The sequence below is a fragment of the Electrona antarctica genome, assembly GCF_951216825.1.
Source record: "Electrona antarctica genome assembly, chromosome: 21".
Lineage (NCBI taxonomy): Eukaryota > Metazoa > Chordata > Actinopteri > Myctophiformes > Myctophidae > Electrona > Electrona antarctica.
Window position 1 is genome coordinate 39,417,562 of NC_136802.1, and position 25,849 is coordinate 39,443,410.

The following is a 25,849-nucleotide window of genomic DNA, read 5'->3' on the forward strand; positions in this document are numbered from 1 at the left end:
ATCTAGCATACAACATTGATGCATGCTAGATGTAAGCAAGTTGTAAGTGTCATGGCCGCCCCAAAGCATTTCCAATGGAAGTCACATGGTTTGACACAACATTTTTGTTGTATAGCTTTCGGCTGTGTTTCGACTTCCCCCCTCCCCCTCATACAACAGAAATGTTGTGTCAAACCATGTGACTCCCATTGGAAATGCATTGCGAGCTTGCATCAGCTATACATCAATCTGTTGTAAAGGTGTGAGCCAGGCCTAGGTGTGAGTGAGGCCTTAGACATATGAGGTTTCCACCCGACAGAGACGACAAGCGTTTCACATTCACATCATCAGATAAAGGCGTGTGTGGCGTGACTGGCGTGCCGCCGTGTGCTCGGCGTGCTCGCCAAGAGAGTTTATACAGTATGGTATTTTTACTGACCTGTTGAAAACAAGCCTGCACCAGGTTTTCAGGAAACATGTTTCTGTTGACAGGAGAAGAGGACAGTTGGAGGTGATGATGGGAATGATGGAATGATAAAGAATATTTATTGTCCCTCAAGGATATTCATCTTCTGATTCATGCATCTGTTTCACAGAACAACATAACACCATAGACCAGGGTTCCCCAATTAATTTTCCTCAAGGGCCATATTTTGACTAGGGTACCAGGCCGGGGGCCGAGTCCGCACGCACGAGGTCGAGGTCTTGCCCTGAAAATTCATTTTCAGGGCAAGACCCCATTTGAAAAGGATGCCCAGTTTGACATGCATAGGCTACTGACCCCCATTTAATGCCATTTATATCTGGGACCCCCTTTATTCTTCCAGGGGCCACAAGGGGGCCAAATGGCCCGCGGGCCGCCTATTGGGGAACCCTGCCATAGACAATATGCAAAGTCCCCAGGCTACAGTGCAGCAATGGCCGAAGGGGCCATTTCAGGGTCCTGTATCTTCGCCCCAAGTGGCACGAATCTGACGTGACGATGTAAAGGATGATCAGTCTCATTTGTTATCGCGACTCGCGAGTGCTAATCGCGTGTGGGCTCATATAAAAGTGGGCCGTCTGATAATCTAACAGCCTTATTCATACTCCAATTTTAGGTGATAAGGTGACCACCGAAAACTACAACATGACGTCACTGAGCCGCGGTGGTAAGTGAGTCGCCACTCACCCAAACACATCTCTCTGTTTTTGAACCACTCCCTTACGGAGTTATGTGTGTGGGTGGCTGGCTGGGTGGGTGGGTATGAGCACGAAAACAGCATGGTTGTTTTTCACCACATGTGCGCAACCTAACGCACACACACACGCACATATTAACTGTATATATGATGATTTCGGGTGTGCCAGTACAGTACAGTACAGTACAGTAGAGGGTACAGTAGAGGGACCGGCACACGGTAACTCATTTCTCAACCGTTTCGGACGCGGGGCGGCACGCCGGAACCGGCCCGGCCCCCTGGGCGCGTTCCTGGGGGTCTGGAACCTCCCCCCCCCCCCAACAGGAACCCCCACACGGAGTTGCACCACTCACTTCATTTTTACTAAACACGGTGGTCACAGTGGTCACCGTATCACCTAAAACTGGAGTATGAATAGGTCTTTAGAGGCAATGGGGGAATGTACAAACAGTATGTGGGAATGAATAGTGGCCTGCAACAAGCTTATCCCATTCTGGACGCGAACCCGTTTTCTTATACTTTAGCTATTGAAAAATAGCAGATCTACAAGCTCAAAGCGCGCCACCGAGTGGCGCGCTATGAGCTTGTAGATCTGCTATTTTTGAAAAATCGTGAAAATGTGGCACAAATCTGAATATAGTATATATATAATATATATATAATATATTCTTTCAGAAGACCTTTTATTTATTTCGACGTCAGGCCTAAATGGGTTATAATCGTTTTGAATATATATATATATTTTTTTTTTAATTCAGTTAGTTTTAATTAGTTTTTTTAGAGTGGATTTGTCAGTTTGTATTAGTTTCTATTTTTGAAAATGCTAATAGTTTTACTTGTTTTTTATTCGTTTTAGGGTTTTTTTAATACTTATTTTGTTTAGGTGCAGGATTGAAAAGGTAAGTATTGTGTAATAAAACCTTGATGAACCACCACCAACCATCCACAAACGAAAACTAAGGGCACGTGAATTGTCAATAGCATAGTTTGTTTTAGTTAGTTTTGTAAACACTCAATACCGTTTCAGTTTGTTATCGTTTATTTAATAGAAAATGTCTTCAATTTTAGTTTTCGTTATTTTGTCATAACTATAATAACCTTGGTCTGCAACACTGAAGCATGATTTATTTATATATACTTCATTGGGTGTCTCGTACCGGCGTCATGCATGCGCCTAAAAATAGCCTATCAACAACCTCTGCTATTTTTAGCGCATGGCCCCGTAACAAAGTCTATAAATCCAGCGTGATTTGTTTTCATCCAAAGCCCCATGCAGGTTCCCTCTGACATTATAGTAAATATTGGCAATATGGCACACATTAGGGTAAATTAGGGACAGATATTGTAGTAAAAAAACCAGCACATACTGGCATGTCCCCTCACACAATATTCCAAATCTTAGCCAGTAGCACTTGCAATAGCCTCGAAGACTTTACATGCGTAGACAAAGGCCAAACGTATGTAACTCAGATAGCATTTTATGTAGACATAGCACTCTATAGTTTTAATTATTATTATTTCCAAACATAAAAAAAAAAAACAATCTCAAAAAAGCAAAACCTTTCATTGAATTAATAACAAAATCCAATGTTTTTTTTGTTTGTTTTTGTTTTTCAGTATTAAATGTCATAGTGATACTAACCCATTTTGGGCGGAAACCCCTTTTGGTGTTTTAAACATTATGTTATAATTTAGCTATTGAAAAATAGCAGATCTGCAAGCTCATAGCGCGCTACCGAGTGGCGCGCTATGAGCTTGTAGGTCTGCTAATTTTTGAAAAATCGTGAAAATATTTATTTCAGAAAAAGAAGATTTTTTTAAATTTTGAGGTCAGGCCTAAATGGGCTAATATCACTGTGTGGATATTAGTCTCATCCCTCTCAGTGTTAAGATTTGTTTTCACAATGCCCCGCCCCATATTTGCATACTGCGTCCTGGTTGGTTATAGCCTGGTTCCAGGCGAATCTGGTTGGCCGTCACCATTACGGCCGTGAAAGTCCTCCCACAATTGAGAGGGGCAAGACTGAGACTTACCCCATTTTGACCCGAGATCAGATTCTAAAAATGTCTTCTACATCCTGACAGTTTTCTGAAAAAGCTATGTTTCTATGTCAGTCGTTCTTCGATTTTTCAAAAATAGCAGACCTACAAGCTCGTAGCGCGCCACTCGGTGGCGCGCTATGAGCTTGTAGATCTGCTATTTTTCACTAGCTAAATTATAACAATGTTTAAAACACCAAAAGGGTTTCCCGCCCAAAAAACCTGCCTGGGACAATATGCATCACAAAGGCTATATGAATGTCATGAAGAAATGAAAGAAAAATTAAATTCCAATAAATTAGAACAAATACTCAAGGCATTCCACTCATTTTCAACATTTTACTATGTCATTAACATACCTTAGAGCTGTTGTGTGGAAATAATAACAAAGTACCCCCATGCTGTGTTTCCTAGTATGAAAAGTATGAAAGAAATTATTAACATGGTGAAACACATCTTGATGACATCATCAAGATGTGTTTCACCATGTTAATGATTTTTTTCAGACCTCCAGTTCTAGGAAACACAGCATGGGGGTACTTTTTTATTATTTCCACACAACAGCTCTAAGGTATGTTAATGACATAGTAAAATGTTGAAAATGAGTGGAATGCCCCTTCAAGGAGTAGTGGAAATAGCCGATGTACAAGCTCACAACGTGGCGTGAAGCGCCACGTTGTGAGCTTGTAGATCTGCTATTTTCACTCGTTTTGGTCACGGGCGAATATCTAATTTCTGTTTTGGTCTCACGGACTGTTAAAGTGTATATACTCATATCGTTTTATTGTACAGATATTCTACTGTTAGTCGGATGTGAGGTCCTTTAGCGTGCGTATGATTCTTGATGACTATTTCTATGTATTTGATGTGTTACCATGTGTTGTTTAAGCAATATTACACGAGAGGGTGTGGGTTTTCAGTTATGCTTGCGGAACTCGACTTCGTCTCGTTCCTTACCGCATCACTGTCGTGGCAATAATCACGTTAAACCACACCCTCTCGTGTAATATTGCAATTATACAACAGTTACCCTTAAAACTAAGAAAATATATTTTTTTAATGACAGATGTGGTCACTACGACCACACATGTCCCAAGAAACTAGCTAGCCTAGCCACCGAGTTTGCTAGCGCTCTGGGAAAACAGAGCAGCTGAATTCTTTGTTTTGATTAGGTGGTGAATGGTGCTGGTTTAACCCACGGCTAGAAGGCCGTTTCAACCAATCGGATTGCTTCCTCGAAACGAACTGTGGTATAATCTTGCTTACTGTTTACTGATCTGAGCTCACTCTTTGTGGGCACTGACAGAGGAACATAATTATAGTCTGCCTGTCACTTTTGGAGCAACAGAAAGCTCCTGTTGTACCGGTGTTGTGCATTGTTTGAACCAAAGGTTTTTCATTGGCCCCTCAGAGCTATAGGGCATTTACAACGGGTGCAGTACTTAGTTTAGAAAGTACTTAGTTTAGACTAGTCATTTGGTTAGTCCTACAACTACAACCTATCTCAAACCCTCACCCTAAACCTAACCTCCCACGGGCAGCACACCTAAACCTAACCTTAACCCATGTCTAACCAATGACTAGTCTAAACTAAGTATGCACCCCATTTAGAACACAAATATTGATATTCTCTTATGGGGTCTCTACAAAACATTTTCAGATGGGGGGGTCCACAACCAAATACATACACAAATAAAGGTTTTCCTTAAGAAATCTCCACAGTGAATAAAAAAATAATAACTTTGACCGATATAGCCCAGTAATAGGCTGCAATTAATTTGCAGTTACAATCTCTAACTCAGTTTCAAATATATTGACCGAAAATAGGCCTCCAAATGCCAAAGGATTCCCAGGGATTCACATTCACACTTTTCAGTTTAAGAGACTTCTATCCTCACACATTTATACTGTGACATTCTGTTATTTTTAGCACTGTGAGCTTGTAGATCAGATATTTATTTGTGCCACATGTTGTGCCCCAGAATTAGTGATGCTATAGGGTTCAAGTGGTTAACCAATTTTGGGGCGGGAATCCCTTTTAGTGTTAGCATTATGTTATGCTTTAGCTATTGAAAAATAGCAGATCTACAAGCTCATAGCGTGCCACCGAGTGGCGCGCTACGAGCTTGTAGGTCTGCTATTTTTGAAAAATCGAAGAACGACTGACATAGAAACATAGCTTTTTCAGAAAACTGTCAGGATGTAGAAGACATTTTTAGAATCTGATCTCAGGTCAAAATGGGTTAATAATTTCTCCCAGGTGCAGTCCCGTAACTATCGGCGGAGCAACCTGTGCTTTGCACCGTGGGGCCCAGATGCCGTATAGGGGCCCATGAAGGAAGAAGAAGAAGGAAAAGAAAAGCCAAAAGTGATCAAATTTGAACGAAAACCTGCGTGCGTCCTCGAGTTGCATGCGTATGCCCATGTGGATCTGCTCAGAGCTGAAGCAGCCCCTCTTCACCCGCCCAGTCTGGCAGTGAGTTTAACCCATTCTGGACGGGAACCCCTTTTGGTGTTTTAACTAAGCATTATGTTATACTTTAGACCTCTCACATTTCCAGATGTTCTGAGTAGGGACACAGGACTGACTGTGAATTAACTTGGTGTGACGATGACCAACAGAGACCAGTGGAAACAGCTTGTGTCGCAGATCTCGAGGGCACTCGAAGGATGATGATGATGTTATACTTTAGCTATTGAAAAATAGCAGATCTACAAGCTCATAGCGCACCACCGAGTGGCGCGCTACGAGCTTGTAGGTCTGCTATTTTTGAAAAATCGTGAAAATGCGGCACAAATCTTTGAATATATATTCTTTCAGAGCCAACGTTTTTTTTATTTCGATGCCAGGCCTAAGTGTTATTTAGCACCAACATTAGGACAAATCAAACGGCGAAAGTAGCTGATCGACAATCTGAAACGCGCTCCTCCATCCATCCCGCAATGCTATTCGCTCGCTCACATGCGTGTCACTGTGTGCGTTCGTTGGGTGGACTAAACAAAATATTTGCAAATATTTGCTGCTCACCTGACGAGGTCCAGCAGGGTGTCCACCGTGGTCACGTTGGGGGTGGTCCCCTCCCGCTCAATGTGGTCCGCCGTCTGGCTCACTCCTGGCTTGATGGTCATCACCAGGATGATACCTGGTGTAGAGGACAGGTGTTTAATCCATTAACCCATTTTGGACAATCCATTAAAAGATTTCTGAAAAACCCATGTTTCTATGTCAGTGGTTCTCAACCTTTTTCATGTCAAGGACCCCCAGAATTATCTCTATTGGGCCACGGACCCCCATCTCAAAATATGTAGTTCCAGGGACCCCCCAGAAGCAAATATTTTAGTTAAAAATGTTCGCTCTGAAATATATATTCAAAGATTTGCGCCACATTTTCATGACTTTTCAAAAAGTAGCAGACCTACAAGCTCGTAGTAACGAGTAACTGCTTGGTGATGGTGACAGACATGACTACAGCGCTCACAGACGATGTGGGCCGCCGTTGTGGCAGTGCACAGAAGAGTGGGATGCCTGACAGCCTTATTTTCCTGTGCAGAGATGAGGTCTCGAGACCAAAAATAGGGATTTGTTTGTAGAATTTGTAATGAAATGACACTGTTTTATTTATAGTATGTACAAAAAAATGGTTCCCTGACTTGCCTTTAGAACGATTGTCACGTTGTTTGTCTTGTCCAAAGAGTTTGAATCAATTTGGACTATAGGAACCGTAGCATTGAGGACATGCTGATGTAACGCAGTGGTTTTCAAACCTTTTCACATCAAGGTCCATTATTTATTCTGCGTTTGAGTCACAGTAGACGACCATTTAATGCCATTTAGCCTCTCGGACCCAAACGTAGAATATTCTGTTGTCGTTGAATAAGATTTTGTACACAATGCCATGCTGTATTGTGGTACTGTATGTGGTACCATAGGAGAGATTACAGGCAAACGTTGATCAAAATAACAATTATTCTGCATTCTCTAATTATGTAGACTTGTTGTAAAATTAAGTAAGTTTAACAATAATTTTACTCTTGAGAGCATACAATTCAGTTCATGTTATGCTCTCAAGAGTTAAAGATCTAATAAGGGTCCATTTGGTTACCAACTCCATCATTTAGCTGGGGACCAACTGGACCACTGGTTGAAAACCACTGATATAACATACGCTCTCACCCAGGATAACAGAACCGTATAGCATTGAGGACATGAGCAGATGATAACGCATGGCATGCTCTCACCCAGGATAACAGAACCGTATAGCATTGAGGACATGATAACGCATGGCATGCTCTCATCCAGGATAACAGAACCGTATAGCATTGAGGACATGAGCAGATGATAACGCATGGCATGCTCTCACCCAGGATGACAGAACCGTATAGCATTGAGGACATGAGGAGATGATAACGCATGGCATGCTCTCACCCAGGATGACAGAACCGTATAGCATTGAGGACATGAGGAGATGATAACATATGCTCTCACCCAGGATAACAGAACCGTATAGCATTGAGGACATGAGGAGATGATAACGCATGGCATGCTCTCACCCAGGATAACAGAACCGTATAGCATTGAGGACATGAGGAGATGATAACGCATGGCATGCTCTCACCCAGGATGACAGAACCGTATAGCATTGAGGACATGAGGAGATGATAACGCATGGCATGCCCTCACCCAGGATGACAGAACCGTATAGCATTGAGGACATGAGGAGATGATAACGCATGGCATGCTCTCACCCAGGATAACAGAACCGTATAGCATTGAGGACATGAGGAGATGATAACGCATGGCATGCCCTCACCCAGGATGACAGAACCGTATAGCATTGAGGACATGATAACGTGTGCTCTCACCCAGGATGACGGCGATGATGGTGGTGGAGAAGTAATAGACGACGGCTCGCAGGCCGATCTTTCCAGAGACCTCAGAGTCCAGCGCTGCAACGCCTGTAGACACACAAGAATCTGTTATCAACCCCTGTAGATATAGGATGTCCCGATCACGTTTTTTTAAAACTTTTGAATATTTTATTTATGTCTCTATGACAAGGAATGTATATTCCAGAGCCTCTTATGAGGCCTTATAGTCATCTTTGAGATAAACTCCTCTTGTATGTGAACTTGAGACACCACATGACCATGATCCCTACCTCTCATATCACAGGGACAGGTCTGACTTAACCTGTGTTCCCCTACCCCCTTCTGATTGGTTGCATGACTCTCTGGCACCATACTTAAGTGTGAACCATTATGTGCTCTGTATTCCCTGATGAAGGCTTAACCGCCAAAACGTTGGGTTCATTTTTGTCTTATCTGCTGTCCTAGGCTGAGCTCAGACCTTTACTGCATTGCTGTATGCTTGTTGGATGAATGTTGTGTAGTGTCATGGCCGGCCCAATGCATTTTCCAATGGAGGTCACATGGTTTGACACAACATTTGTGTTGTGTGAGGGGGAGGGGCAGTCGAAACACAGCTGAAAGCCATACAACAGACCATGTGACCTCCATTGGAAATGCATTGGGGTGGCCATGACACTCACAACATTCATACAACGCTGTGAAGGTCTGAGTGAGGCCCTAATAAAATATTGGCTATTGGCGTGTGCGGCCACCTAATTGTTTTTTCAAGATTTCCTCTACAGTCACATGGTTTGACCAAACATTTTTGTTTGATGAGGGGGGAGCAATCAGCAATCAGCGATCAAACACAAATGTTTGATCAAACCATGTGACTCCCATTGGAAAAGCATTGTGGTGGCCCAAAAAACCCCCAAAAACTACCAAACAGTTGCTTGATTGGTGTTTGGTACGTGTAAACGAGTCCTTTAAGTCTTTATCAAGGTTAATGAGGCACACCTGTAATCATGCTGGAGATGATGAGCGGCAGGATGATGAGCTTCAGCATCCTCATCAGGATCTCTCCGGGGAAGCCAAAGTACTGCTTGTGCAGGTGAGACAGAGACGTGTACTCCCTCACCACCACACCCAGGGCGATCCCTGGAACGCACGCACGCACGCACGCACGCACGCACGCACACACACACACACACACACACACACACACACAGGAAGAAGTTTTATGAAAACGTATCAGGTCCTATACCCCTGCTTTGTGTATCTCAAAATACCTCAAACCTGCAGAAAAACATCTTGGATAACGCACTCACATTGAGAACAATCAAACAAACAATAAAGCAAACCAGACAGTCGAAATGATGCTCCAAATCTAAACCTACATCTGTTGTACCTAACTATACACAATGCGTCGCAATGCGACACATTGTGAGCTTGTAGATATGCTATTTTCAAGAGATTTGAATGCAAATATTGTCATGATCCGTGACCTGTTCTGTCTCCCTCATGTGTTTCCCTATGTTCCTTGTTTTGGGTTTTACTTTTGTGTACTTTTACCTTTTATTTTGTAGTATCTAGTGTCTCTTGGTTTCCTGTGTTGCCCATGTTTACCTGCCTTGTCTAACCCTGTGATTAGTGTAGTGTTCTCCTCCTGTGTCTTGTTAGTCTCCCAGCCAATCCCTGTGTTGATCTGTCTGTTGTGTTCACCTGTGTCTAGTTAGTCCTTGTCTATTTATATACCCTTGTGTTTTCAGTTCTCCGTTGGTTCGTTATTTATTGTCACTGTGAGTATTTGTTAGTACCTTGTTCCTTGACTCCTCGTTTGCCCTGTATTTCAGATCCCCTAGTTTTCCCAGTTTAGTGTTTCCCTTTGTACTCCTTGTTCTGTGTTCACTTCTGACTGCCTACCCGTGTTTTGACCTTTGCCTGTACCTGGACACTGATGAATGCCTACTCCTCTGGTTTGGTGAAAATAAAACCTTCATTTGAACTGAGCTACCTCTGCCTCTCATCTTGCACTTGGGTCCTCATTCACTGTCTTGACTCGAACCGTGACAAATATACCTTGTGAAACAGGACTTTCTGCGTACTTTTGGTACTTCTGGTAAAGTAAATATTTAATTCCAGACTTTTACTTGTAACAGCGTGTTTCTGCATTGCGGTATTGATACTTTTACTTTAAAGGGGCATTCCACTCATTTTCAACATTTTACTATGTCATTAATATACCTTAGAGCTGTTGTGTGGAAATAATAAAAAAGTTCCCCCATTCTGTGTTTCCTAGAACTAGAGGTCTGAAAAAAATCATTAACATGGTGAAACACATCTTGATGATGTCATCAAGATGTGTTTCACCATGTTAATGGACTGTAATCATAATTACAGTTCTAGGAAACACAGAATGGGGGAACTTTTTTATTATTTCCACACAACAGCTCTAAGGTACATTAATGACATAGTAAAATGTTGAAAATGGGTGGTTTTCCCCTTTAAGTAAAACAAGTTTTGTACTTTTCCCCCCACTGCAGAATGCCAAATGAAGAACTGTGCTTTGCATCGTTCTAAACCCGGACAGCAGTGGCGTGCACAGATAGACACTAGGGGGTGCTAGAGCACCCCCTGCCCTTTTGGCAATGTGCCCTTTTGGAAAAAAAAAAAAAAAAAAAAACCCTTTTTTTTTGTTTTTTTTGATTTTTTAAAAATAGCAGACCTACAAGCTCGTAGCGCGCCACTCGGTGGCGCGCTATGAGCTTGTAGATCTGCTATTTTTCAATAGCTAAAGCATAACATAATGCTAACACCAAAAGGGGTTCCCGCCCAAAATAGATTAAGGCAACCGGCCAGTTCCACGCGCTGCACAAGGTGCCCTTTTTTAACTTGAGCACCTGCCCCTCTAAATGTCTGTGCACGCCACTGCCGGACAGTCCACATCAAGGTTGGCGAGCGGAAAGCAACTAACTACCGGTAAGTACATTTACTTAAGTACTGTACTTTTGAGGTATTTATACTTTACAGAGCATTTCCAATTTCCAATACTTTTACCTCTACTCCACTACATTTCAGAGGCAAATATTGTACTTTTACTCCACTACATTTATTTGAAAACGTTAGCTACTAGTTACTTTGTAGATTTTGATTATTATTACAAACCATACATTAACCCATTCTGGGCGGGAACCCCTTTTGGTGTTTTAACTAAGCATTATGTTATGCTTTAGCTATTGAAAAATAGCAGATCTACAAGCTCATAGCGCGCCACCGAGTGGCGCGCTATGAGCTTGTAGGTCTGCTATTTTTGAAAAATCGTGAAAATACGGCACAAATCTTTGAAGTATATATTCTTTCAGAGCGAACATTTTTTTTATTTCGATGTCAGGCCTAAATGGGTTAACCACTTCAGCCCTATACAGTATATATATTTCGGCCAATTGACAATAGCCGTGCTTTAGTAGTATAGCATTTCTATATTGCAGTATTGATACTTTTACTATTTGAGTAAAAGTATCACATTTGGAAAACATTTGAGTACTTTTTCCATGCACTGCCTTTACGTTTCCATAGCGACGGCCCTCGTCATGTCATCTCCACCTGCTTCCTCTTGACGTCCAAACTCACACAGAATTAACACTGACAGGACAGTCATGTGTTACACAATAACCTTTCCTCCTGTAAACTGCCAGCGATATATGAGTATGACAATATACAAGTTCCGCTTTCTTTATATTGAACAGACACGACACCTCACATCTCTATATTTTATATGGAGATCAGTCCCGGATTTACCCATTTTGGACTGACGTTGAGAAAAAGAAAAAAAAAGTCTTCTGAAAGAATATATATTCAAAGATTTGTGCCGCATTTTCACGATTAAAAAAAATAAATAGCAGACCTACAAGCTCGTAGCGCGCCACTCGGTGGCGCGCTACGAGCTTGTAGATCTTCTATTTTTCAATAGCTAAGGTATTACATAATGCTTAGTTAAAATACCAAAAGGGGTTCCCGCCCACAATGGGTTAACAATGGAATTTAGTGGCGCTTTATATAAGCCCTACGGCCCGCACCTGTGCGAGACTATTTCAAATAAATACAGCTAGCTGTTGCTTCTCATTTCAATGTAACGCGACACAGGAACCCTCAGGTGGTGTTTTTGGTCATCCAACAGTTTCTTATCCACTCGGCGGGAGGAGGCTCCAATATAGCAGATCCAGTCGGTGAAGCGGCAAGGAGCAGCGGCGATAGAGCTGGCGGTGCGCCGAGCACACACGCGTTCATTCACTATGGGCAACGTAAAAAAGTACATGCATGGGGCCTTTTGATTTGGTGTTGCGCCACAGCCTTCGGGGGGGTTGATCCGCCACTGATGGAGATATATACGATTATTTTCTTCCATAAATGAACGCCCTACTTGATCATCCTACTATACAAAAGCATCAAAACTATAGCAGACCGCTGGGCCGTGGCTCAGCGGTCCAGGCACCTTGGCTGGTAATCCAGTCTGGCAGTGTGCCGCGGGTTCGACTCCCGATCCCGACAGCCTTTACTGCATGTCACCCCCCCCCATCTCTCTCCCCATTTCCTGTCAGCCTACTGTCTGTCCCTCCATAAAAAAACATAAAATAAAGGCAAAAACCACAAAAAAACATTACAAAAAAACTATAGCAGACCCACAAGCTTGGACCGTGGTGTGAAGCGACACGTTTTGAATATAAAGATAGCTGATCGCTATACAAGCTCACTTTTTTGGTCTGAGCTTGTAGATCTGCTATTTCCCAAAAAAAGAACACCCTTAACACACGTGAACACACACAAAACGTGCATGCATCCACGCACGCACGCAGCGTCTGATTCCAGTATGAATAACACAACAGTCAAATCTGCAATGATTTGACTCAGTGGTAGAGAGAGAGTGGTAGAGAGAACATTTGATTGAATGTGAATGCTAGGGCCCCGGGCATGGCAGTTGTCATCCCCTGTGGGACCTTTAACCCATTTTGGGCGGGAACCCCTTTTGGTGTTAGCATTATGTTATGCTTTAGCTGTTGAAAAATAGCAGATCTACAAGCTCATAGCGCGCCACCGAGTGGCGCGCTACGAGCTTGTAGGTCTGCTATTTTTGAAAAATCGAACGACTGACATAGAAACATAGCTTTTTCAGAAAACTGTCAGGATGTAGAAGACATTTTTAGAATCTGATCTCAGGTCAGAATGGATTAAATGACGCCCCTGAGTGACACAGTGAATGCATGTAATCATAGAACACGGTCAACGCAGCACCAAGGGGGATGTGGACAGAATGGGATGGATTGTGTCTCCACTCCAGTCCTTCAAACGAGACGCTTCGATGGAGGAAAACGGAGGGATTTGTAAATTAGACTACCGTGTGTCTCAAAGTGGGGTGTTGTCACGTGTAGGTGAAGTGATTGATTGATTGATTGATTGAAATATTTATTAACAGTTTGCAGAATTACAGTTCATTTCAAGCACAAACTCAATACAAAGGCTGTTAACTGTGAGTGGACGACCCAATTAAGCATTACACGTGTTTACAATAGGGTCCACCATGTTCAATTCATCAAAGGTAAGGACCCAAACGCGGGACAGCCAGGCATGTAGTGTTCAAAACCATGAATTGGTGTTTTAATACAGAAGACAAGGTGAACATGAACAACTTAAAACAGACTGAAACAGGTGACAGGATGCAATGACTCAACAGGGACTGACTGGGGGACAAGACTGATATACACATGAGGGTTGATTACAAAATGAGACACAGCTGGAGCAAACAAACATAGAACCATGAAAACTAGACCAGGGAACAATACATAGAAATACAAGACCTAGACTGTACAGTGAATGACAACATTCTGTGACTGTGACAGGTGTGGGGTCCACGGAGGGTCCACCAGGCTGTCCCAAAACGACCCTTATACTGTTCAGAAACCTGCCTATAGCTGTGACATCAACCCATGAATGATGTCACTGAACTGTCCATATAGTCCGCCAATGATCCAACCCTTATTGATGCTGAATGCCAAGCAGGTATAGTCTAGTAGCCAGCCCATAGAGCCCCATTGTGAACCCGGACATGTTGAGTAAATGGTAAATGGTGCATTTATATAGCGCCTTTATCCAAGGCGCTTTACATAGATTGTGCATTACATTCACCCATTCACACACACATTCATACACCGATTGCAGCGGAAGCCATGCAAGGTACCAACCAGCACATCGGGAGCAATTCGGGGTTCAGTGTCTTGCCCAAGGACACTTCGACATGTAGACAGGAGGAGCCGGGATTCGAACCGCCGACCCATGGATCATTGGACGACCTGCTCTACCTCTTGAGCCACAGTCGCCCAGTCGCACAGTACACCAAGGTTTTATGTTAGAAATGTTTAGTATGGCTCCCCAGCATGTAGAAACTGCCGGATGCTAACTTGCATATGTTGAGCAATTTTCATAATTGGCATAATATGTGACCATACCAATTACAACCTATAGAAGGCAAAATATTCAAAATGTCATCATGCTTTATGTAGCATGTGACATGTCAAACTAGGGGGTTTTCATGATGCTGAATCCATTCCAAGCATTAGTTTTGCAGAAAAAAACACTCATTGGGCTAAAAACGGCCAATGCCGTCATCACAAATTGATGATGGGGCATGGCCGTCAACATATGCAAGTTAGCATCCGGCAGTTTCTACATGCTGGGGACCCATAGGCTACTAAACATTTCTAACATAAAACGTTGGTGTACTCAACATGTTGAGAACACATGTAGGGGTTTGATCCCCCGGGGTGGGGATCAAACCCCTAACTCCCAGACAGTCTCAGGGTAGACACATTAACCCATTTTGACCTGAGATCAGATTCTAAAAATGTCTTCTACATCCTGACAGTTTTCTGAAAAAGCTATGTTTGTATGTCAGTCGTTCTTCGATTTTTCCAAAAATAGCAGACCTACAAGCTCGTAGCGCGCCACTCGGTGGCGCGCTATGAGCTTGTAGATCTGCTATTTTTCAATAGCTAAAGCATAACATAATGCTAACACCCAGAATGCGTTAACAACAAGGCCACTGAACTGGTATATAGACCGAAATGGTGTACCATCTCCTAATGAACATCAGTGAGGCGCGGCTCCCATTATATGAAGATACAAAAAGATTCTTTCTTGGTTGTTCAGCATTCTTTGAAGTTGCATTCCAACAAAAATCTGTTCCAGGATTCCAGGAGCGCTGATCCATTTCATACCTGACACCTTTGATACTGCGGTCGCTCCATCCACTGCCATTATGAGCCGGCCTAAGGTTGTCTGCCAACGTTGGAGGCCGATGGCAACTCCTTTATTGCTTAACGCATTTTGGGCGGGAACCCCTTTTGGTGTTAGCATTATGTTATGCTTTAGCTATTGAAAAATAGCCGATCTACAAGCTCATAGCGCGCCACCGAGTGGCGCGCTACGAGCTTGTAGGTCTGCTATTTTTGAAAAATCATGAAAATGTAGTGCAAATCTTTGAATATATATTCTTTCAGAGCCAACATTAATTCAAATCTTTGCTTCTGGGGGGGTCCCTGGAACAACATGTTTTCAGATGGGGGTTCGGCGGCCAAATACATATAATTCTGGTGGTCCTGGACATGAAATAGTTTGAGAACCACTGACATAGAAACATATTTTTTCAGAAAATTTAGAAAGACATTTTGTATAACTCGGTCAAAATGGGTTAATGCATCACTGCTATCTAGGGGCCGGTAGGTAGGTAGCACACATGCACTTCACTATATCATGGACTAAAAAAAGGTACTTTGGCAATTGAAGTTTCAAGGTCTTTATTTGCCATGCCAGCAACAAAGGCTGATAGAAATGTTTTTTAGGACTATACAGTATATGCTCACACCGGGCATGTTTTTGGCCAATTCAGATTGGAAGGGGGTGCATACATTGGCAACATAGTACAGGAAATCTATGGAAAATACAGGGTCAACCTCAATCTAATTGCAAAAAAAACAAACTCAGCTGATTTTGCATCTTCAATATACCCTGAATAACAGAAGTTGCCTGGAATTGTCTGAGGGGAAAGTGTTGAAAATGGCCTGTACAGTATGGCCACCATTGACATCCTATTATTTAAGGCAATATTTTCTAAATTTCCTTATGCTTTTGCATAGGTTTTGCACAAAAACACTCCCATAGCAACTTGCTCAAATGTGATGATGTCAGCACATTTGAGCAAGTTGTTACAGCAATGGTGGCCATACTGTACAGGCCATTTCAACACTTTCCCCTCAGACAATTCCAGACAACCTTTTTTTCTGTTATTCAGGATATATTGAAGATGCAAAATCAGCTGAGATTGTTTTTGTTGAGTGGTGTAAACCACTCCTACAACTGGCTTTGTTGTGCAGAAAAAATGAGCATGGTTGCTATGTTCAAAATAATTTCTGACGTAATTAAATCACACCCGGGTGAACTGGATGACCGTAGCAACCATGCTATTTTTTTCTGCACAAAAAAAGCCAGTTTTGAAATCACATCCGGGTGTGATTTCATTACGTCATATCAGAGCTGATCAGGCTATATAATACCTTACCTTATATAATACCTCACATCGGACAAAAACCCGGGTGTGATTTCATTACGTCAGACATTACGTCAGACCACAGCTGATCATGCTATATAAAACCTTACACCACTCAGTTCACACGGGTGTGATTTTTTAGATTGAGGTCAAATTACATTATTACTGTATTATTACGACAACATATTTGGCCGTTTAAGACTCACGTGTGGCTCCTGACATGTGCGTGGCCGGTTAAGACACGTGTGGCTGGTTAAGACTCACCCATGGCTTCCTGCATGCGGTTATAATGCTTGTCGGACTGTTAGTACGTCGGACCACCAAACACATGCATCCGATTGGAAGGTTTTGTATCACTTTTTCAAATAATCACTCTTTTGTCAGGCTTGAACTGAAAAACTCTGTCGAGTGGAAACCTCTCATGTCTAAGACCGTTCCAATACTTTTTAGGATTCAAATGAAAAGAAAAAAAAATAGCAAAAGTAGCAGCTCTGCTATACTTTTGATGCTTTCGTGTGACGCTGTAGTATAACCCATTCTGGGCGGGAAGTGAACCCCTTTTGGTGTTTTAGCTATTGAAAAATAGCAGATCTACAAGCTCATAGCGCGCCACCGAGTGGCGCGCTACGAGCTTGTAGGTCTGCTATTTTTGAAAAATCGTGAAAATATTTATTTCAGAAAACTGGAGGATTTAGAAGATTTTCTTTTAAATGTCGAGGTCAGGCCTAAATGGGATAATCAAGTAGGGCCGTTCATTCACGAAAAAGACAACAAGTTAGAATATGGAGATAAGAGGTTTCTGGACAGAGTGTTGCTGAATGGAGCGTTGCAGTCCCGCCCCCTACCATGGACCAGGAAATGAATCCCAATGCATTTTTCCCATAGACATTTCAAAAAGTATTTATTTAAAGACGGTTACGCCGCGGACAAAGCCAACTCGAGTCATGACAACTCATGACAACACAAACAATATTTTGGACCAAACAAATAATTACAAAGAAGAAAAACAACAAAAAAAGTGTTGTAACCTGTCGTTTTTTTCTTCTTTCTAATTATTTGTTCGGCCCAAAAAATTGCGTTTGTTGTCATGATTTGTCACGACTCGAGTTGGCTTTGTCCGCGGCGTAAACGTCTTTAAATAAATACTTTCTGAAATGTCTATGAGGAAAATGAACGGAGAATCATTTCCTGGTCCAGGGTAGGGGGCGGGACTGCGATGCTCTATGGCAGGGAGCTGCACTGATCGGATCTGATCTGATCACTTGCAAACAACAGTGTGAACAGAAAGGGTTTTCAACAGGTGGTCCGTGGACCACTGGTGGTCCTTGGAGGTATTGCATGTGGTCCCTGACCGTGCATTTAGTAATGTAGTATTTGTTGATTTGTTTTAAAGGTATATTCAGTGTTATTACTTAATATCACTTGTTTTTTCGTTTTTTCTGGATAATCCTCCCTACTATAGAGTGTGCTGACCATATAAGGAGTTCCTCCCTGTCCCCAGTGAGCCTCTGGGGTCAAAAAACCCTAGTTTCAGTTTTGGTGGCGGGTGGCAAAGCCTTCATCCAATCAGGATGAGAGGGGCCTTCCTCCAATCATGATCGAGTGGGGGCGGGCCTTGGTGCACATGCTGTTGGCCTGTTGCACTTCCCCCCCACTGTAGAGCGTGCATGTGCACATTTTGTTACCGGGGCGGACTGGGTGGTTATCCAAATCACCCAAATCACCGAATGCTCCTTTAAATGTTCTTTCCACTAGTTGAGAAACCGTGAACTGCATGACCTGGTGACCTATGATGAGCCCATCCATGTAGTCATTTACTGACTTGTAAGTCAGTTGGAGTTCAAGAAATTCAACAGAAAAAGGGAGTTAGATTCTCAAGAAGGGGGAAGTGCACCGGATTGTCTGGTTGAGTATTATTAGGACATTTTACCAGTAGTAGTCAACGGTTGAGAAACAATGGGATGCATAGCAAGTGTTAACTTACAAAAGCACTAATCTTAGGCCATATCCCCGACCCCACCCAACACACGCATCTGCTACTTCTGATGCTTTGATGTAGTCTCGCGTGGCCAGACAACAACAATTCCACAATCTATGAAGGCTATTAGTGCTGCCAACGAATATTCCATATTCGAAAGAATATTCGGATATAAAAAAATAAAGAATAATCGAATGTAAAAGAATTAAGGTTCGGATTTAAAAAATAATAATACTAAAAATGCTGTGCGAGTTCTCGCGAGACTCTGGGCTCACGTGACGTTAATCGGCGGCTTGTCTCGCGAGATCACGGAACCCTCAGTCAGAGGCAGAAGGCAGGAGAAGTCTCCATAGAGTATAAAGAAGGATACAGACTGATCAGGCGCGAAGCTCCGCCCCCTCCGCTATTCATGTCAGTGGAAGTTGCTCAGTGGCGTTTTGAAGCACCCGGAAGGACCGTCTCAAAACGTCTACTTCCGCATTGGACCACCACATTTTGGTGGTCCAATGCGGAAGTGCAACCGAGCGCTCAATGTTAAAGCCCAGCTGCACGGAGTTTCCCGGTCATGAATCCACGGGTCCGCCTGTAGTCCCTCCTCCTACCACTAGGGCCCAGTGCTTCAACGTTGGAGTGCCTCACTGGCCCCTTGGGAAGTCTCCCCTAAGCTTTACTTAATCATGTGACAGTGCCGTGTGTAAAACGAGAGCAGAGTTAAAAGTCCACAATGCGTCGGTGATGCAACACGTTGTGAGCTTGTAGATTAGTTATATTTGCCATGCGACACCGGCATAAAAATGAAGAATAAATCAGCTGCCTCGCACGTACCGCTCTGCACAGACTTCACACTGACCACACAGTGACAGAGGGGCACCCAGCTGCAGCCTTGCAGACGAGACGTGACACGGTCAGTGCAACCACAGTTGCCTCCAGACTCCAAGCATAGAGTTATAAGCCTTGGAGTCGGTATAGGCTTTTGACTTTAACTTGCTCGGTCTTAGAAAACACACACACGTTTAATCACACAATGTTACTTTGATTAACAAATGATAACAGGTAAAGGCAAGCTGAAACGGTGATTCATCTTGTCGTGAAGGCAATCGCGTTAAAGCTCCCTATGGTACACACTACACATCTATCTTAGCCTACCTTAATTTGATTTAAATGGTTTAAAGGGACCCTCAGAAGAGAAGATTTGTGTTAAAATTTCTGCAAGATCTGCAAGTTTACAACGTGTCACATTGCGACCCATTGTGAGCTTGCAGATCAGCTGTTTTTGAATAGCCAAACAATGGGGTCAAAGTGGATAAACTGATTGTTAAGATGCTGACTTAAAGGGGCATTCCACTCATTTTCAACATTTTACCATGTCATTAACATACCTTAGAGCTGTTGTGTGGAAATAATAAAAAAGTACCCCCATGCTGTGTTTCCTAGTATGAAAAGTATGAAACATGGTGTTAACATGGTGAAACACATCTTGATGACATCATCAAGATGTGTTTCACCATGTTAATGATTTTTTTCAGACCTCCAGTTCTAGGAAACACAGCATGGGGGGACTTTTTTATTATTTCCACACAACAGCTCTAAGGTATATTAATGACATAGTCAAATGTTGAAAATGAGTGGAATGCCCCTTTAAGTACAGCACTTTGAGTACCTGTAATTAGTTACTTGTCACCACTGGTGTTAAACATAATCATTAGTGGAGAGTGACCATAATAAAGTGAAGAAAGGTTGCCTTGGGTCAATCAATCTTTAGTCAATGTTTACAATGTTTGCCCGTAAGCATTTTAAAGCAACCTGACATTCTCCTTTTTGGGCATAGACAAGATCAATGCTCGGTTAAAACACGCTACAGGGAATTCAAAAAAGTATGCCAGTGACATTAAAAATAAATCATCTTTGTGACCCGTCCAGAATTATATCCAGACCTCTCAGGTCATCTGGGACATCGTCGTCGTCATCTGCTTTCAAGTGGTGTAAAAGCAGCTGGTTCCCAAACCTTTTCATGTCAAGGACCCCCCAAATCGACACTCATTAGCCCCGCGGACCGTCATTAGAAAATATATGCCAAGGACCCCCACAAGAGAAGGTTTTTACGGCTCTAACAGTGATGTTCAACCATTTTGATTTCAAGGACCCCATGCAGGTTTGACCTGAATTAGGCTACGGCCTCCCATTTAAGCTCAGTGGCCTTGTGGTTAGAGTGTCCGCCCTGAGTCTGGGAGGTCGGGGTTCAATCCCCGGCCGGGTCATACCAAAGACTCTAAAAATGGGACCCAATGTCTCCCTGCTTGACACTCAGCATCAAGGGTTGGATTGGGGGTAAGTCCCTGCGACATACTAGCGTTATGTCCAGGGAGTGTACTTGTACATCAAGCTGCCTCACGCTACAGAAACAGGAGATAGGCTCCTGCCCCTATGGGCCTCATGGCTCGGCAAGGCTACTTACTCCCATTTAAGGGCATTTCAATCTCTGGGACCCCCAATTTATATTGTAAAAGCAATGTTCATTTAACCCATTTTGACCTGAGATCAGATTCTAAAAAATGTCTTCTACATCCTGACAGTTTTCTGAAAAAGCTATCGATTTTTCAAAAATAGCAGACCTACAAGCTCATAGCGCGCCACTCGGTGGCACGCTATGAGCTTGTAGATCTGCTATTTTTCAATAGCTAAAGCATAACATAATGCTAACACCAACATGGGTTAACTCTGAGAGTGTACAAATGGTGTTTAATTGGTTCAGGGCTGTTTTATCCAGGAATGATTTACTTTTGACCATAAGAGATTGTATTTCATGCCCATGCATGCTTTTGTCAACGTTAACTTCCCAGACACAGGACTCAGGAGGATATGGGATAGACTGGATACACGTAATTACGGTGCACCTGAAGTAATTGAGGACCCACTCTTCCAACGGATGAAGTTCAATCTAAAAAAGGTTACTCGACAACCAAACCTGAACCCTAATTGTCTATTAGTGCACCTTGACAGCGTATCCTCAATTACTTAAAGGACCACTTCACCACTTTTCAACTTCTATTCCTATAATTGGTCCTAACTAATTGTTCATGATAAAATACCACCATTTTTTCCTACTCAGTCTGTGTCTCATAGGAATGCTGTGGGCAGTTCAGAAACCCGTCCACCAGTGTCATCGATGGTGAATCCAAGCTAATAGAAACGTCAGGCTTTCTTTTCCTGAAAAGTTGCAATGCAAAAGTTGAAGCCATCGTTCTCACGATAATACAAATCTAAATATATTTTAAAACAAATCTTGTTTAAAAAAAATCTGCCTAATGATGATGTCACTGGTGGACGGGTGTCCGAACTGCCCAAAGCCCTCCTATGAGACACAGACTGAGTAGGAAAAAATGGTGGTGTTTTATCATGAACATTAGTGAGGACCAATTATATGAAGAGATGTTGAAAAGTGGTGAAGTGGTCCTTTAAGCAAGCAATAATGCACTTTATGCACAAGTTACTTCAGTTACAAATCTACAGGTATTGCCCTATAAAATGCTGCTAAACCACATAGATGCACTTTATACCTTGTACTTAATTGTTTCATTATGCTTTGTCTCGTAGCGTAATGTGCTTCACTGCCTGCCTGTTTTCCTTTTCTATATGGTACGTACGTACAGTACCACATTCAAATTTCTATAAAGAAAAAATCACACCCGTGTGAACTGAGTGGTGTAAGGTCTTATATAGACTGATCAGCTGTGGTCTGACGTAATGTCTGACGTAATGAAATCACACCCGTGTGAACTGGGTGACCATAGCAACCATGCTCATTTTTTGGTACGAACAGACACGTAAACTAACAAAGCCAGTTGTAGGAGTGGTTTACACCACTCAAAAAGGGGAGAGCAGCTGTCAAAATCCCACTATTATCACACAGACAGGTGTGTCCGTGTGTGTCCGTGTGTGTGTGCGTGCGTGCGTGCGTGCGTGCGTGCGTGCGTGCGTGCGTGCGTGCGTGCGTGTGTGTGTGTGGGGGACAAAATCCAATTCCTGTAAATGTCATGGGTTTTATTGTGCTGTTTATCCCGACCACTGTCTTGCATAATGCAAACACTGCTGCCTTCATAAGCTACAATAAAATCTCAGGTCTGCTCAATATAACACTGCCGTTTTAAGGCACAGTCACATCTTAGTTCATGCTCGGATCATTTTGTATCCGCTCGGTCAAATCAATTGGTAATGGTCCAATCTACTTTCATTCATTCATTAATGATTTCTGAATCGGTTGTGATCCAATGTATTTTCATTCACTCATACTACACCACTTGCATATCTCTTAAATATACAGTGATTTGGGTGATTTGGAGGAAAAAAATCACACCCGTGTGAACTGAGTGGTGCAACTCCCCACTCCCCTCCCCTCTCTCTCTGTGTAATTAGCAGGCAACAGTGCAACACTATCTCTCTCTCTCTGTTTCTGGCACAACAGCACCACTTTTGCCCCTACTGGTAATATATATTTGAATTAAGTGAAATCACGGAATATACCTTTAAAATATAGTGGGTTAAACCCGACTTTCTACGTCAAATGTGAATCATCAATATTGTATTAGTCTATAGCTTGCAGGTTGAGCTAACCCAATCCTACGGTATACAAGCCCACAGGTACACACATGTAACTCTGAGAGTGTAGAAATGGAAGCAAACGGACCCAATACGGGTCCAAAACATGAATCCATGTTTTTTTATTACTCAGGATGTTTGATCATTCAAGTTAGGGCAACAATATACCAGGGTCCAAACAACCCCACATGGGTAGACAGCTGTGTTGCTTTTGGCAGCACATTTCTATTTTAGTTTTAGTCATAGTCTCTTGAAACGTTTTTATTTAGTTTCAGTCACATTTTAGTCACCTGGAATGTTTTAGTGTTTAGTCTAGTTTTAGTCGACTAAATATCATAAGATTATTGTCGACTAAATCTACAGGTGATTTAGTCGACTAAAATGTGTTTTGGCGGGCCTTGATTGTGTCCTAATGGCTCATGTTACACGACGCGGCGCGTTGAGCTTGTAGATCTGTAGATCTGCTATTTTCAGCATGCAACCAAGTGTAAAATGACTTGTCCACTAGTCCCTTCCTAACATTTTAGTCTAGTTGTATCTGTTGACGAAATTGTCAATACATTTAGTCTTAGTTTTAGTCAGCTTAGTTTTCATTTAGTTTCCATTTAGTTTTCGTCAGTGAGAAAAGGTAGTCGACGAACATTTTTCGTCTTAGTTTTAGTCGACAAAAACAACACTGGTAGACAGACGGATACAGATCAAGTGGACCTTGATGTAAATTTGGCTATTTTGTCCAAAATGTTAAACAATTTGAAAATGTTGAAGTCTTCTTAAGTAATGTCAATTGTATACATGATGTGAACATGTAGCAATTGTAGAAATATTAGACCTTAATTGTCTAATGTTGAAGCATGTAATGATCATGTGTACTTTCTTTTACTTAAGACCATTAAGTAAAAAACATTTCAGTGATGCAAATAGATATATATTCTTTAACATTTTGGATAGAATAGCCAATTTTACATCAATGTGCCCCATGATGTCCAAGGTGTCCACTATAGACTTGTTGCCAGATTTGTGAGTTGCTGTGATAGGAGGATATCAAACGGAACACAACCACCCTAAAGACTAATCATTGTGTATATTCCTGCACTATACCTGCATCCAGTGATCTTGGTACATAGAAATTGATCTATTGAAGATTCTGACTTTCAAATGTACATCATTTTTGTTTTGATTGTATTGCTGTATTGTTGTATTGTGCTTTCTGCTTTGGCAATGTAAACGTATGTTTTCTCATGCCAACAAAGCCCTTTGAATTGAATTGAATTGACATGTAACTCTGAGAGTGTGCAAAATGGAAACAGATGGACCCAAAAACGTTATTTGGAAGCAAATGGACCCTTTTTGGGTCCATTTGCACAGTATAAACCCCATTTTGCACACGCTTTAGTGTTAAAACGAACACAGTAGAGGATTTTAGGGGCGAAAACGCTATAGCCTGTCACTTGAGTCTAGTCACGTTTGACTGAGACAGAGCTACAGGCACAGACACACACTGGTGAAAGTGAGATCAGCACCATATGCGAGAGAGAGAGAGAAGCAATGCCATCACCCATCCAAAGTAGCGTACACGCACGTACACACACACACACACACACACACACACACACACACACACACCCTGTTAACCCAAACCCCTGCCCTATCTGCATGCCTCCCCCCGGAGCATGAACCTTATAGAGATGCAAGATGATTTGATTTGTGTCTTACAAGGCAGAATAGCAGTCAGATTATGATACACAGACAGTAGACAGTATATATAGGCTACTATCCCGCTTGGGTTTATGGATCCCCCCCAGCCCCAGACATGATTCTAGACAGACAATGCCTGCGCATGGGGTGCATGTTATCCTATAAGATGTAGACTCTCGTGGTGTATTTGATCGATTATGACATTTTCAATGTCAGAATTGATTAAATACATCTACCAGTCTAAATCTTGGGCTATAGGTGAGGACGTGTATGCATTGTTGCATGGGTGGGTGGGAGGGATCGATCACATACCTAACAGCACAGAAACGACCGTGGCGATCAGGAGCCAGTTTCTCTTCAGCAAACCTTTGAGGTTCACCACGGCTGATGATCCGCGACGTTCCTTCTTGTCCAGCAGGTCCATGATGATGATGATGGTGGTGGTGAAGATTAGCCTATGATATTGTCCTGTTTTTTTTCTCTTTTCTTTTTAGAAAAGATGCGCCGGGACGCCGCCGCTACAAAGGATAACGTTATTATTTAGGCTGCTCCTGCATGTACTACTCTCCTGTTGGCTGCTCGCTGCTGTATGCCCGCCTGCAGCTCCGACTGGTGAGGTATGAGAGAGAGAGAGAGAGAGAGAGAGAGAGAGAGAGGAGAGAGAGAGAGAGAGAGAGAGAGAGAGAGATGCCGCCGCTGTCAGCCGCTCCTACGACGGCCTATGCGCCCTGTAGCGTGTGTGCGTGTCCGCGCACTCTGTGCAGGGGAGGAGAGGGAGCGTGTGTAAAACGTGTGTGCGGCTGTGCGCTCAAGGGACTAGGGAGGGAGGGAGGGTCGAGCAGTCCTCCAAAACCGCTGTTACAACGAAAACGGTTACCTGTGGAATTCTGTGACACCACGCACGCACTGACTCCACCACTACCACACAGACCACAG

At 42.7% G+C, this 25,849-nt stretch overlaps 1 protein-coding gene across 1 annotated transcript in view; it reads right to left on the reverse strand.

The window, feature by feature from the left end:
* The window catches only part of slc1a1 (solute carrier family 1 member 1), a gene marked incomplete at its 3' end in the record, with an annotated part of 61,355 nt that extends 35,971 nt beyond the window's left edge, over positions 1-25,384 (reverse strand). The window contains exons 1-5 of the mRNA XM_079491011.1: positions 25,226-25,384; positions 9,066-9,206; positions 8,064-8,156; positions 6,229-6,343; positions 419-461 (exon numbers count right to left, since the gene is read on the reverse strand). Coding sequence (XP_079347137.1) covers positions 419-461; positions 6,229-6,343; positions 8,064-8,156; positions 9,066-9,206; positions 25,226-25,337 — 504 coding nt within the window. The 5' untranslated portion in view covers positions 25,338-25,384. The remainder of the gene's footprint in view (positions 1-418; positions 462-6,228; positions 6,344-8,063; positions 8,157-9,065; positions 9,207-25,225) is intronic.
* Between the last annotated feature and the right edge of the window lie 465 nt (positions 25,385-25,849).